This window comes from Neltuma alba, unplaced genomic scaffold, assembly GCF_004799145.2.
Source record: "Neltuma alba isolate B1F8T4 unplaced genomic scaffold, ASM479914v2 tig00005396_pilon, whole genome shotgun sequence".
NCBI classification, from domain to species: Eukaryota; Viridiplantae; Streptophyta; class Magnoliopsida; order Fabales; family Fabaceae; genus Neltuma; species Neltuma alba.
In genome coordinates this window covers 81,100-97,313 of record NW_021634093.1, presented here as the reverse complement: position 1 = coordinate 97,313, position 16,214 = coordinate 81,100, and the positions used below count along the sequence as shown (strand labels likewise).

The 16,214-nt window shown below is 32.7% G+C and overlaps 1 protein-coding gene across 1 annotated transcript; it reads left to right on the top strand.

Moving 5' to 3' along the window:
• The first annotated feature begins 5,591 nt into the window (after positions 1–5,591).
• LOC114747633 (uncharacterized) lies at positions 5,592–6,083 on the top strand. The gene has a single exon (XM_028935983.1). It carries the CDS (start codon positions 5,592–5,594, stop codon positions 6,081–6,083), a length of 492 nt encoding a protein of 163 aa, XP_028791816.1.
• Positions 6,084–16,214: the final 10,131 nt, after the last annotated feature.

Here is a 16,214-nt window from a genome sequence, read left to right as displayed (position 1 = left end):
TCTCCCAAAATTAAGTATACATAATGAAAAGCAAGAACCTATTCGCTTGCTTCATGTTATGTTCCTTGTCTCATATCCTAAGAGCCCCTGTCATTTTGATTTTTCTTTTTTTGTCATGAACACTATACAAACACACAATATATAGACCCAAATTCTTCTACTCTTCTTATTTTGTATGATGTCCAATTCGAATCATTTGTTGTCTCGTTAGAAGTATCATGGATTTGGGGTGAGTGGGGTTTGCGAGCTAACTTTAATTACGCCTCCAGAAGTTTCATTAACTATACACAATTATAATTAGTCATTACGTTGTGAAGAATAAATAAAGTTGTTAATTAAAATTATGCAGTAGTGGAATCATTACGTCAGTGTCATCGTGCGTCTCTTTCTCCGGTAAGTCTTCCATGTTCTTCTTCGTTGTCCCTTCGTCTTGGAAGTTGGGACAAAATTGATGGACCAAATCGATTACGCGCGTAACTAAGACAAACTTGAGAAATTTAATTAATTCATTGTCACTTCTCTTGTATGTGGGAACTGAGGGAATAGGATGAAATCCTTTTTCTTCGTCAACGATGGATATATCAATTAAACGGCTGGAAAGAGAATGGTATATAATAACCAAACCTAAAAGAATATAATCATAACTAAATTATATAATTACATTGACTGACTTCTGGCCCAAAAACATTATAATTTACTTAACTCTGGCTTTCTGTACAAAACTATTCAAACTTGGGTGACTGATAAATGAATTCATCATATATATAAAGTCCCTTGCTTGCAGATACGATCGATATATTTGACTCCCCAAATAAAAATTATGTTTTATTGAACGATATAATTCTGAAAATATATGTTTTTAAGTAGATTTTTTTATGAATAATTTGCAAATATGATAATTGGCGGCTAATTAATTAATCAGATCGTCATGCGTTTTACGGCATTTTGTGTCTTTTTGCGTCTATCATTTTTCAGTGCTCGATCATGTCATGTGAAAATGAATTAGTCATGATCTTAAGTTCATTTTCATTTTTTTATATTCTTGTTTTGTAATTTTATTTTATGAATTTTAGAGGAAAAGACAATAAGATTTAATGAAGCACTAGCGCAAATAGTATTTACCTTTTCGTTAATCATCTTTTTCCGCATTTTTTTTTTGGGGAAATCAATATGACAGTTAATGAGGGAAAGAGCTGTTTGGAGCATCCAAATACGCCCGCAAAAGCAAAAAAATCAATAGGATAAGTTGGAATATTATTATTTATATTCATTTCAAATTGTGCCGCTTTTAAACTGAGATCAATATAAGTTGATTTGATCTATTCAATATCTATGAAAATATTACTGTAAAACGCCAACATGTTAATCTTATTAATAAGAGAATTTTTAATTTAACATACTTTATTACATAAGTTATTATAAAGAGCCGACATAGTGTAATAAGTAAATAGGTGTGGGGTCAGGGGCGTATGTATTGTTAATTTTTAGTATTATTTAATTTGGTTCAACGAATCTAACCATGATTGTTAACAGATTAATAACTCACGTTAATTAAAGAAACATCTATCAAATGAAATGATCAACCTTGCCCAAGTCAATGTAATATAAGAGCCTACACAACGACTGCCATATATCAATCATAAATACATATGAAAATTATTTATAGGTCTCAAGTAAAAAAATAAATAAATACAGACGTGTATAAAAAAATTTTATATTTACAAGAAAAATTTGTAAATATTGAATTCCTTAAAAGCTGTTAGTATTTAATTTTTTAACGTAAGACCTACAGGCAATTTTTCCTATATATTCTTGGTCAACCATATAGAGTATATAATTGATTAGAAGTGATTAGGTACACCTCGTCGGGAAAAAAAAAAAGAAGGAAAAAGAAATGATCAGGTACGAATGCTTCTTTAATGACAGCTCAATGGTGTATTTATATATAACGCATGTTCAAAACATGCATTAAACATTAATAAAAGACCGAACATGCGAGTCGATTTAATAATAAACTGAAAACTTGAGGAAAGAAATCGAGGCGACGAACAGTACGAAAAGAGACAAACTCGAGAAGCTAAGGTTGACCAGAAATAACACCATATAAACTCGTCCAGAACCAGATGAAAGTCTCAAGGTATAGAAGCTCTTCAGTGAGAAATAGAAAGAGAAAGTGATTTTGGAGAGAGACAATGGATCACCCACGGCATTAGAATAATCACCCAATGAGGCTGAAACGAAACGAAGGAAAGCCATTTGTGTGCGGTGGATGCAAAGAACTAGGGTTTGGCCCAAGGTACCAATGTGCCAAGAATTGTGATTTCGTCCTTCACGAGGTCTTTTTGAAGGCTCGCCCTTCAGACCCACCCAAAACCCATCCATTCCTGGGTGACTGCGGATTCAAGTTTTTCTGGGAACTCCCGGCCACCACAACCACCGGCAGTGCGATGCTTGTCAGATGGGCATACGAGGTTTCATGTATCATGATGAGTCCAGACACAAGCTGGACTTGCATCATTGTTGCATGAACCTTAAGAGCTCCATGTTTGCTGGCTATTATAGGATGATGATGCTGAATCTTAAGTGCAAAATGCCCTTCAACTCCAAGTGCCTGAAATGCCAGAGGAATGATCCGAAAGTACAGAACAGATGGCCGTTCAGAGGGTGGTCGTAAGTGTCCTTTCTTGGAAAGTATTGTTACCATGTCTATTGTGTGAAGAAATTGATTCTGCATAACTGGGAAAGGGGCTATTTCGATGTTGCTTCTTCTGCTTGGCCTTGAAGAGGAAAAGGCTGGTTCAAAGGTGAGACTGCTGCGAACTCGTCAAGAAGAAGGGGCGTGCAAAGTGATAGAAGCTGGGTCACATCAGCCACAACATCTTCGGCCTTCATCAATGGCGGTTCTTCTTCTTCTGCTCGGTTCGGCGATGAGACTGTGAAGTCATCAAGAAGTAGAAGCGTGCAAAGTGATGGAAGCTCGATCACACCAGCCACAAGCTCTTCGGAGAAAATAGGTTTCAGAGTTATAATATCAGTTCCATTCGGAAATCCAACTCCACCGTTAGCTTCTCTCGTGGAAAACTTACTGGATTGAAGGTTGAAGTTGAATCCATTATATATGTGTGTCTTTGCGTAACGGTATTTTTATCTTAAATTGCTTATAATCCTTGAGCTATGTTTGTATCACTCCTTTTTGTGTGATCAACTTGTGATAGCCAATAATTGATCCAAGTCTCAGCTGCCAATTGGCTTTGCGTTCTCTCGGCACCGTTTACGCTAATAAAACTTCCTTCACTTTGTTTTCTTTTGCGGGACATCCTCCACCTTTTAACTTCAGTTTTAAGTCCACATTGATTTGTTTTTGAATTTTGATTCTGTATGTGTGCTTGTATAAACGATTTTTAAGTTTCGAATGCGAGGCTTTGACAAGAAATATCGATCCGTACGTAAATCGAGCTCTCTGGAATATCGTTCGAATGCATAAACAGAAAATCAGATAAATAAAATAACTTAAAATACTACAATTGTGCTACATTGTGTACCTTAAAAAGAGATTAGGAATACTAAAATTATTTATTAGGTAGGAAAATTTTTGCTTATATTATTAATTCTGAATCTTGTATCACTTCATTGTCTCCACTCAAGGACATGCCAACGGACCCAGTCGAATCCCCAACCTAGGTTATCAGTTCTGGTGCTCATCTGATACTTATCAAATTTCAACCATTCATATTTACAGCTGAAATTTAATTTTTTCATTTTTTTTTAAAAATGTTGTTTTAATAAATAGATAATCCAAAATAAATATAATCTTTTAACTATAAGTTGTTTTAAAAAATAATTTTTTAATTTAAAAATTATTAGTTGAAAATTAAATCTAGACCACTAAAACTATATTGGAATAGTATAAATTTCACCACAGCAATGAGTTTTATGATGCTCATCACTGCGACAAGCATCAAAACTGGCTTCCCTAGGCTACTGGCTAGCTTGCGCGAACCTAGTGCTTTGGTTGTCCTTGTTTAGTGCTTATCATATGATGTGCTCTGAAATATAAACCATTCAAAATATGATTTGAAATTGGGTGGCTTAGATTTAAAATTTTTAATTTAAAATTTTTTAATAAAAAATTTATTTTTCTAAGTAGTGTTAGTTATAAAATTATCTTTATCTTAAATTATATATCTATAAAAATAAAAAATTATTTTAAATATAAAAATTATTTAACTTGAATATGAACCATTCAATATCAATTTGGATGGTCCAAATTAAAATGAACACTCCATATTCATCAAAAGATGAGCATGGAAATTGGAATGTGCTCACGTGTTCTGGGTAGTTAATTTGCAAAAGAGAGCCCAGTTAAAGACTTACATATATATACACACTATTTCCAGTCCTTAATATAAGAGTTAGATAACTAATTTATATATATTTAAAAAATTAGTTAAATTAGTTATTTATAATAAATTTATGTTGTCTTCTCTAAAATATCCCAATCAATCATGTGTATTGAAACTATCTCTTATGAAAATTTCTTAATATGTGCAATCATTATAGAGATTACTTGCAGTTGAAATTGATAAATATTAGATGCAAAGTAAATTAAAATCTTATATTTAGGAACAAATTGAATTTTCAACAACTAGCTTTGGGTCAACTAATTAATGTAACCAGGATTGTCAATAGATTAGCCTACGTTGATTAAAAACATACATCAAGTCATCAACCTTCCTTGCCGAAGTCAATGTATTATAAGATCCTGCGCAACCGCCACAGCTATCAGCCAAATAGATAAAATTTGTAAAAACCTAAATTCCTTAGAACCTGCTGATATTTTAATTTTTTTTTTTTAATGGAGAGCTACGAGTAATTTCCCCTGTACCTTCTTCGTCAACTATATATAGTTATATAATTGATTGGAAATGATAGCGCCAAAGAGCAGTTAGGTACAAATGCTTATTTAATCTGATAATGCTATCAGCCCTAACAATCAGTAACGTATTTATATACGAAGAAACTTGTTGGCATCTTCGACACCGAATTATATCGAATTTTGAATAAGGTATGTAATACATTAATAAAAGACTGAGTATGTGAAACAACCGTATGAAAAGAGAGACATATAAGCTCAAGAAGCCAAGGTTGACCAGAAATAACACTATATAATGAGCTCCTCAAGAACCCAATGAAAGTAACGTAGAAGCTTAATATCATCGACAAATAGAAAGTGATTTCGGAGAAACAATGAATCACCCACGGCATTACCACCCAATGAGGCTGAAACGTGACGTAACAAATCCATTTGAATGTAGTGGATGCAAAGAACTGGGGTTTGGCCCTAGGTACCATGTGAAATGAATTGTCACTTTGTCCTGCACGAGGACTGTTTCAAGGCTCCCCGTACAGACAGATCCAGAATCCACCCATTCATGGGTAGCTGTAGATTCCAGTTCCTCTGGGAACCTGCCGGCGGACCGAATCGCCGGTTGTGCGATGCTTGTGGGAGGGACGTTCGAGGATTCCTGTATCATGATCAGTCCAAACACAAGCTTGACTTGCACCCTTGTTGCATGAACCTTAAGAGCACCATGTCTGATCCCTATGGTAGGGTGACACTGATTCTTAAGGACAAAATGCCCTCCAAGTGTGTGAAATGCAAGAGGAAGGATCTAAAAGTACAGAGCAAAGGGCCGTTCAGAGGGTGGTCCTACGTGTCCTCTTGCGGGAACTATTGCTACCATGTGTATTGTGTGAAGAAATTGATTCTGGATAATTGGGAAAGGGGCTATTTCAATGTTGGTTCGTCTTCTTCGTCTTCGTCTTCCAGGGGAAGAAGCTTGGTCAGAGGTGAGCCTGCAAGCTCATCAAGAAGTATGAGCTTAGAAAGTCATAGAAGCTTGATCACATCAGCCACAAGCTCTTCGGCCTTGGCAAGAAGAGGCTCCTCGCGGCCACCGATGTCATCTTTCACTCGTGGTTTGATCAAAATGGCGAAAATTGGTTTCAGCGTTATAATATCAGTTCTATTTGGAAATCCAACCCCACTCTTTACCGCTCTGGCCGAAAACTTGCTGAATTAAAAGGTTAGATCCTTTTTGGGCGTAGGCCCCGTATTATTCAAAAGAAAAAGGTTGGATCCTTTTATATTATGATATATATTTACGTAATTCATCGTATTTTGATATTGCTATAATCCTTGAGTTGTGTTTGTATTACACTTTTATGTTTGACGAACTTGTGATAGCCAATAATTGATCCAAGTCTCTCCCAATTGGCTTCTTGTTCTCCAGGTTACTTGGTTCCACTTTTGTATTGTTTATACTAAAAAATTTTCTTTCTTCTTTTGCAATATCCTCCATCTTTAAATCCTAGGTTTAAGTCCAGATTGGTTTCCTTTTAAGTTTCTATTTTGTTTATATAACACATATACACACAAAATTCTAAGGCTTAAATGTGAGGCTTTCAGAAGAAATATCAATCCATACATAAATCGAGCTCTAAATGTCTAAAACGCCTTGATACGAGGTTATACAAGTTACAACTCATAAGATGGCAAAAAATATCATTAAAAAAATAAAGTGACTTCATATATAAATTTCAATTGAATTATTATCATGAATTTTAAGAAAAGAAACTTGTATACTTAATCAGTGCTATATATTGTGTCCATAGTAAAATCTTGGCATGTGAATTTTTTTAATAAGTTATTTGTTCTATAAAAAATCTTTAATATTACTAATATTATTGGCACTTTAAACTCTACTTGATATAATTTAAAATATTAAATGTATACAGTTAACTTGTTCTCCTATTTTTGAAAATAACTATGAAAGGCCTTACCAAAAAAAAAACTTGGAAAGGAATGAAGTTGAGATTATTTTCCTCCAACTAAAAGCGAGCAAAAGTCTAGGTGGTCCTGCTCACGGGCAAGTCGTCTGTCTAAGTGTGGAAATTTTGGCCTCTTCCATATTTGACCCATTCAATAGCTCTTCTTTCCTCTTTCTTCATAATTTACACAGTTTCTCTCGAGAGCTAAATAATTACTAGTTATATTTTTTTTTGCCGGAATTATTAATCTTATACATTGCTATCATTTCCCTTTTAATTAATCTGACCGTTCTTATGGGCAAATGCATGCCGGCATTTGTAGTTAAGTGACAAGCATACTGATAATTGTATAGACCCTCTTTTTTTTAAAATAAAAATACAACATCTGATATCCCGCCCGCACTATTTGAATTAAATGCAAACATTGTCAGAGTCTAATTCGAGACAAGTCTCTCAAAAATATTTCTATATTCAGACAAATTCAAAATCAAAATTTTATGTTTAAATTGTTATAAACTTCTTAGAGCATGTTTCATTTAAACCAAATATGCTTTTTCATCATCGCTCTCTCTTTCTCTAATAAGTCTTTTATCATTGTGCATGTTTTCCTTCATTTTAGAAGTTGCCACAAACTTGAGGGACCAGATCGACAATTAAGACGAATTTGAGGGAGTTGATTGATAAATATTACTCCCTCCGTTCCTTATTATAAGAGACAAATAACCAAATTACGTTGATAAAAAAACAGTTAAAATTAGTTTAGGACAATTAATGTGTAAAAAGTATAATGTTTTTTCCAACAATACTCCTATTAATAAGGAGAGAGAGTATGAGAGAGAACAATTAAATTATTAAAAGAAAGAGAAGTGGGAGGGAGAGAGAATATGAGTAGGAGACAAAATAAATAGGGGTAAAATAGGAAATCAATACAAAAAACTAGAGACAAATTTTAAGTGTCTCTTATATATGGGAACATGCCATAAGCATCAAATGTCTCTTATAATAAGAAACGGAGGGAGTAAAGTTTAAGGACAGCGTCGATATTTGATGCTACTTTGAATATTTTCTTTATATAGATGGGAAATTAGTTTTCTTCGTCATTGATGTATATATCATTCAAACGGAAGTTATTATTTTATCATAATTAAATTATAATTGACGGAATCAAAATTAGTACACATCTTGATTAGCACTCTAAGCTCATCAAATTTAGACCGTCTATATTTAATTTGAACGATCCAGATTTAAAATTTTTAATTATTTATTTTTAAATAAAAAAATTTGTTTTGAAAGAATGCTAGTTAAGATATTATCTCTGTTTTGGATTCTATACACATTAAAGTAATTTTGAATTAAAAAAAATCAAATCCAGACTATCTAAATGAGATATGAACATTCTTGGGATTACTGGTTCCAATAATTGACTGACTTTTGTGTAGCTTCAAAAGATTTATACTCTAATTGACTAACTTAGCTTGTTTCTTTTAATGCTGTTTTTTTTTTTTAAACTAAACTATTCAACTTGGGCGACTTTATAATCAGAAGTCACTATCTCGTATTATAATAATGTTGTGTATTATTTATTTCTTTATTTTTGCTAAACACATATCTTGCTACTAATGGCAATATTATTCAAGATACAATTGGGTACTAAATGTAGGCACCTCTTTTAATAGGATTCAAACTTTGGTTTGTTACATTTTGAGAGACCAGCCTCTTCTGCTAGATACTTAAACCCCGTTCATCAAATCTGGCCATTATTGTTAAAAGTTTAACCTACGTCGAATGAAAAACATGCATCCGGTCATCAACCTTCCTTGTTCAAGTCAGCGTAATACAAGAGCCTACACAACCACTGCTATATTGACTTCTTTATCCTAATGGAAAGAACTCACACACCCATTATACTCAAGGGAAGTCAAATTTGTAACATTTTACTTAAGCCAAGAGTTAGGAAGGCTTGACGTCAGTTGAGCCAAACAGCTCCAAGAAACCTTGACTGTTATATATTCTGAATCCATATACTGATATTGACATTATATATTTAGATTATTTGACGGTGGAGAATATATAATCTCCTATCCTAAATGCTCGAGTACATACATATATACAAATATAGTCCTAAATGTTGTCTTTGATTTGTTTTTTGTATTGCTTTTGTCTCCAATCAGGCATTGTGTACCCGAAGAGCCGCGAATTATATTGTATTTTGAGAGTATGTAATACTATTCCGGTCCTTATTATAAGACTTGGTTGATTATGATGACCGTTCTTTTAAAACCTATTTAGATTAAATCAAACAATTTATTTGAAAGATTAACCATGATAGAAAGAAAAAACCTTAAAATTTTAAAACCACTATCATGGTTAAAAGGAATAAACTTATGTCATGAGAAATATCCATTATTAACTTGGGCCTTGGACTTCCAAAGTCCAGAAATACTATTTAATCATTAGTCCAAACCAAACTCATACTTTCAAACATACGAATTGATAAATTATTTTTATATAAGCTATAGAACCCATTAGTCAAAATTCAAAACTTTCATAGAATGTAATACGCAAAGCCTTAACTACCTCTGGCCTTCCAATGGCCCCCATATCAGATAGTAGTAATTAAAAGTATTAGTTTACGGCATTAGAGTAGATGAGCCCTATGTGGCAATATATAACAAATCAGCACATAGAACAAAAGTCGGGAGGTTATACAAGCTATAACAGCACACTATGCCTCCGGAACCTTCCCTGATGAGCCACCACCTGAACTATCACCTGAAGATAGTAAAAATCACAGGGTGAGACAAACACCTCAATAACCAACTTTCCAACTCATCATACATACTAACACGTGCTCGTGAGGTGTCAAGTAGGACAGTTATTAATTCTCAAGAAATATAGATATAACCATAGAGATATAATTTCAATCATCCAATCCCTCACGATGGGAACTAACACACAAGCCACATAAGTCTATCCTTCACTATGGGAGACCAATCAGACATATAGGCCTATTCCTCACTTTAGAGAACGAATAAGAAGCCACAAAGGCCTATCCCTCACTATGGGGGACAAATGAAACCAACCAATATGCACCGATGGCGGCCTTATCACATGGTAGAACAAGACTTAACTCAAAATCCAAATAACAATCAATCATTCACAATATAACGACAAATGTCTCAATCTTTTTTCAGTATAATCCATAAGATATAAATCATATATTTTTCCAGGCTTCTCAATCACAAATCCAAAAATCCCACAAGACAATTTTCATAGCCCAAAAGTATAACATATCTCTTTGACTTTTAAATAGCACATTATTATCCCAAAATAGTAAAATACTTACAAACAACATATTAGCACATATAACAAGTGGAAAGTGGTTACCTCTCGCCAAAGCAATAAAAAGGATTACCACAAGGTCAATCCTTTGTTCAACTAATAATTAATCTACACAATTAATAATAACATATTAATATAATTAGATTTCTAATTTAATTTAATTTTTTATTCTAAATCCCCGCAACTCTCATAACTCAAAATTAAGTATTTTTGGAATAACTTAAAATTTCCTAAAAGCCAAATTATCTATTTAGAACCTCCGACTTATTGACCTTAATAAAAAGGATTTTTCAAAATTTTCAAATATGAAATTATTATGTTCTAAATTCTAAAAATCTCATTTTAAGTTTAAACCTCAAAATCAAACCATCAAAAATTCAATAATACTTCAAATATAAATAATCTAATCAAAATTTTGATGGTATAACTATCATATATATATATATATATATTTCCATAAATAATAAACTTTTTAAGCTAAAATAATTATTTTAAAACTTTCAGTCACTGAATAAATAAAACTAAACCGATTAAAATCTCAATAATATGTTAACACCTCAAATAAATTATTTAACTTCAATTTAATCAATAAAAATATAATATAAATCATATATAACAGATTTTTCAACTAGAAAATTTAATTTAAGCACTAAAAACTAACAAATGGACAAATCTAACTGATTAAAATTAACAACTCATTTACCTCTAAATTTCTATGATCATCTTTTACCAAAACTCCATATTCATATCATATATAAGTCTCAAAAATTTTCTCTAAGCACTATAGTAATACTGTCATTAGGAAGCTTAAAATATATAAGAAATATTCATGAAGAAAGTTTGATAAAAAAAATATATTTGTGTACCTAGATGATCCCCAAAGCTTGTATTACCTTTCAAAATGCCAAACCTTCTCTGCTCCTCTCTCATTCTCTCTTTCTCTGATTCTTGTTCTCTCTCTTCCTTGTTCTCTCTCTTTCTCTCCACATACGCATCATCTTCTGTGAAACATCATACCTTTAACCCCTAAGAGTACGCATTTGGAAGCGTTATGGTTCAAGCGATTCACGAACCAAGCCCGTAGATTGAACTTTGTGATTGGTTTTCGGGGTACTGTTCACTAATTAAATTCTAGATTTTTGGTTCAACTTTGAAAATTCGTATCTCTTAGTATACACATCTAATTGAGGTAATCTAACTATCATTTTAAAGTTTGGGAGGTGTATAATATGTCTGCCAAGTTTCATGGCTTAACTCATACACTTAATAGGTCAAACCGGAGCTAGAAACTAACTGTTTCAGGACCTACGTTTTATCCATTAAACAATTCTTACTTTAATTCTCTCTTCATTCGAACATGCAACAACTAGCCTTATGGATTCCCATTCATTCATATACTTTGAGTTGCATGTCATTATATTATACATCAAACATTACATCACATTTTATGCTTGACATATCCATAATTAACTATATAATTAGCGATGTCAATCATTGTATTAAATCGAATGGAAATTCTCCACTTTCTTTGCTTCCATCTTCTTACCCTTCTTCATGCAGGCCTTCTCTTTATCATTTGATCTACTGTGATTGGTTAAGGGAGGGTGAGATTCGGGAGAATCTCAGTAGCAAACAATAACAACTGCAAACATAAATGGCAAGCTTGGCATTCATAACATGCTTGCAACTTAACATTTCTATAATATAGTGACATGTTTGGAAATCATCATGCATTAACCATAAGACACATAGGCCTATGACACATTTCAAACATATTCATAATCACAATGCATGAGTTCATAACATCATATAAATATAGAACATGTTATACATGCAAGCAAATACCAAGCACATAAGAGTAAGGTCACGTTTGCTACCTTGTGTCCTTAAGCTTTCTTCTTACTCCCTTTTTGTTTCCAACCATTAAAGTTGCTTGCTCAACCACATCCAAACCTTCTCTTGAATGTCTCAAGGTCCTAATCACAACCACAAGGGTCACATTACTCATTAGGACCAAGAATTACACAATATGGAAGACTTAATTCCTTAAACTTAATGTCTTTTTCCTTAATTTATAATGTAGTGTTCTAGCTTTGTAAAAATTGTTCCCTTAGGCCAATCCTACACAATTTTGCCCAAGGAATCCAAATATGAGCTTAGATTCATCAAAATCCAATTCCTTCCCCTGGTTCTAGGCCAAAAACAAAATCTGTCACTTAATTTTCAGTTTTGATTCCAATGCTTCCAACTTCATCCTTTCATCTTATCCCTACAAAATTTTTCATTTTAAACACATTGGAAGCATCAAAATCATCAAAATCATATCCTAGGCACAAGAACCAAGTCTGGCCGAAACATTTCCTCAAGTTACACAATCATGAAATTCAACCAATTTTAGCATAAAACCACTTGATTCCTGTTTCTTTTAAGCCGTTGAACATTATTCTAATATCAACTTCATCTTCTCTTAATCTTAAAAATTTCGTGCAGCACCTCCCCCAAGGGTTCCAAGCTCTCAAAAATCATTCAAATCCATAACCAATCTCAACAACAACAAGAATAGTGAAAACTACATCAAAAACCATGAACATACCTTGTTTTAGAGCTTGGTCTTGCATAGGACCACTTGGCCTTTCTTTCTCTCTCTTCTTTCTCTCTCTAGAAACCATTTTGCCAGAGATTCCCCAAGGTTTCCATGAGCTTGGACGAAATGGAGGGGTGGGGAGGGGTATTTATAGAGAACCAAACTGAATCTGGGCCGTTGATCTTAAAATTATGTGGCTTGGTCTGGACCGTCCATTTTCTCTTTTGATCTTGCAGTGACAAGTGTCCTATGACATCATGCCTACTTCATCATGATGACATCATACTTACATCATCAATCCACATGCTTTTAATCCAACCGTGCACGTGTCTCGCATCCGACCGTACATGTGTCTTGCATTCAGCCATACACATAATACCTTCTTTTTCTATCTAACTGTATACTTGTCTCTTCCATTTTCCTTCATCATTAAGGCATTAAAATAGGGAGGAAATTAATATAAAATTCGTGCAAAATATCACCCTTAGGCATTCCTCCACCTATCTTGCCATTCTGCACCGTATCGGGTACTTTTTCGGGTCCTGACTTACCCGGAACCACTGGGACATGTTCTGGCACTATTTTCTCTCCTCAAATAAATTCACATGGCATTATATAACATGCCCAGAGAAAGAGTGATGCTCTTCCCTTGTTCTTCTATTAAAATAATTAAAATAATTAATAATATTTATTTCGGAGTGATCTTAACCAAATTCTTTCTACCGATCCACAACTCCGAGAATCTATCTATGGGTACTAATACTATTCATTCATCACAGAGAATCCCTCTAATTTTTCTTAAGTCAAAAGTCAACCTCTAGACAATTAACTTTGACTTTCCCTGGATAGTATGTAAATAGGCTTTAAATTCCATTAAAGCCAATCTCTTCGCTTTTTAGGGACAGAATTATTTTTAAAACATATGATAATTCCTCAAGTATTTTTTCCCATTTTCTTCCAATTATCTAAGGCCTCCGTATACTTTAAATAATTCATTTTTAATAATATTCAAAATCAGTCAAAACCCTGGGAATTCTACAAATTCCTTCTGGGGGCATTTTCGTCATTTTTAGCCTCATACAGGCCTCTGAATCTTATTCCTATTTTTTCAGAATTTTTCTAAGCTATTCAGGCCTTAGCCTACCATTTCCCATTTTCTGGGATTTTATGGCATAATTTCCATTTTTGCCTTTACTAGCCCAAAACTTTACAAAATTACAATTTTGCCCTTAGTTTGACTTAATCTTAAAATTCATCTCATTAAGGCCTCCAACATAACCTTTGGCCTACATTTATCTCTATTTCTCATTCCTAGGCCCTGAGACTTCTTCTGAGTCTCTAACTTCCTCTTTTCTTAGTCCCTAGGAATCCCTCTGAAAACTTTCTCTTTGCGATTTAGTCCCTAAGAATCCCTCTGTCCTTCCAGAGAATCTCTGGGACCTCTGCCAAAAGGGGTCTGGTAGCTTCCCAATTCAGCCTAATTTTTGTACTTCTAGGCCTAAAAGTTGGGATGTAACATTCTGCATCCCCTCTCTCTTTTATTTTTCATTTTTCCAACCACTCTTTCTCAATTTTTCTTCTCGCATTAATTTTTCCAAAGTCTTCATCCCCCCCCCCAAGTCTTCTTTCTAATCCAAATGTCTCAATTTTTCCAGGCCTCAATTTTCCACACATCAACTTTCCACGAGTCAATTTTCCACGCCTTAACTTTTCACCGAAGTAAGTGGAAAACTGCTACTTCTTCTTGTTTTTTTTAATTATTATTTTATTATAAAATATTATTTCATTTATTTATTTATTTACTAAATCGTAAAATAAATTTAGGATATCACATTGACTAATTTGGGAAGGTTAAGAAAGTTTGTTAAGTTAGTTATTTGTAATAAATATATATTGTCTTTTATAAAATAACCTTATTAATCATGTGTTTAAATTACTCATTGATAGTAACTCCTTAATATATGCAACTACTATAAGGATATTACTCAAGGGCAAAATAGATAAATATTGGAGACAGTGAATTGGAATATTTATTTAGGACAAAAAAGAATGTTAGATGACTAGAAATAACATTATAATAAGCTCCCCAAGAACCAAATGAAAGTATCAACGTAGAAGCTTGATATCATCGACAAAAAGAAAGTGATTTCGGAGATAGAGATAAATCATTGAAAAAATGACGGCTCCATATTATAAATTTTTTAAAAGAATTATTATCATGAATTTTAATTAAAAAAATTGGATGCTTAGTCCTGTATATTGTGTCTAATAAAATCTTGGCATGTGAAATTTTTGATAAATTATCAATCATCAATTATATTCTTGAAAACTTGTAATATCGGATTCGTTTGAAAATGAGTCAGATATGAGATTATAAGATCTGAATAAATTCAATAAATGATATTTAAATAAAATCTTGAATGAGATTTGAATATATTGAATTAACAAAAAATATTATAAATAAATGTAATTTTAAATAGAGGTTCAAATGAAGAAATTAATAATTAACTTTGAATCTGAATAATATCTTAATTGAAATTTCAATATATTAAATTAAATGGGGTATCATGATTTGATAGTATGTCAATGAGAGGCTTAAAAGGAGAAATAATTAATTAATTTTAAATTTTAATCTATTCCTCGTAAATTCTACATCTCTAATTCAAATTTCATTAAAATGAATAAAAAAATAAATTCCTATTAGAAGTAAATTTTAAGCTATCTTAGATAATGCAATTTATTAAAAATTTAAAATAATCAAATATGCCAGTCCATGGATCGCATATAGGAGAAATTTCCAGTTTAATCTATAACACTTTAAAATCTACTTAATGTAATTTAATTAGATTAAAAAATATTAAATGTATAAAGCTAATAAATCATTCTCCATTTTTTTTTTTAAAAAAAATAACTTGGAAAAGAATGAAGCTTGGAGACAAGTGTCCACGTTTAGTACTCGAATAGAATTACCTAAAATAAAAAGAGTTTTATGCCTAGAAAAGAAAAATCAAGCAAAAGCCTAAATGGTCCCGCTCATAGTCAAGTCGTCTAAGTGTGGAAAATTTGGCCCCTTCCTCTTCTTTCCTCTTTCTTCATAATTTACACAATTTCTCTCGAGAGCTAAATAATTATTAATCTTATAATTTTTTTCCCAGAATTATTAATCTTATATATTGCTATCATTTCCCTTTTTAATTAATCTGACCGTTCTTATGTGCACATACATGCCGGCATTTGTACTTAAGTGACAAGCATACTGAGGAGGAGTTGAAGATTCAGAAGAGGAAACCATGAAAGCACGTATCTGGAGGAAAGAAAGCTCGAAAAGAAATAAGAAAGAAACAAGAAAGACAGAGAAAAGTGGAAGACAGCTGGAAAAAGAAATCAGAGTGAGAAAAATGGAATGGCTCGTGATACCATGTGACCACAGTAAAGGGAGGGAAAAACTGACTTGCTT

What these genes read in the sequence shown, in the direction of transcription:
- LOC114747633 (XM_028935983.1), top strand. Translation starts at nt 5,592, where the DNA reads ATGTCTGATCCCTATGGTAGGGTGACACTGATTCTTAAGGACAAAATG.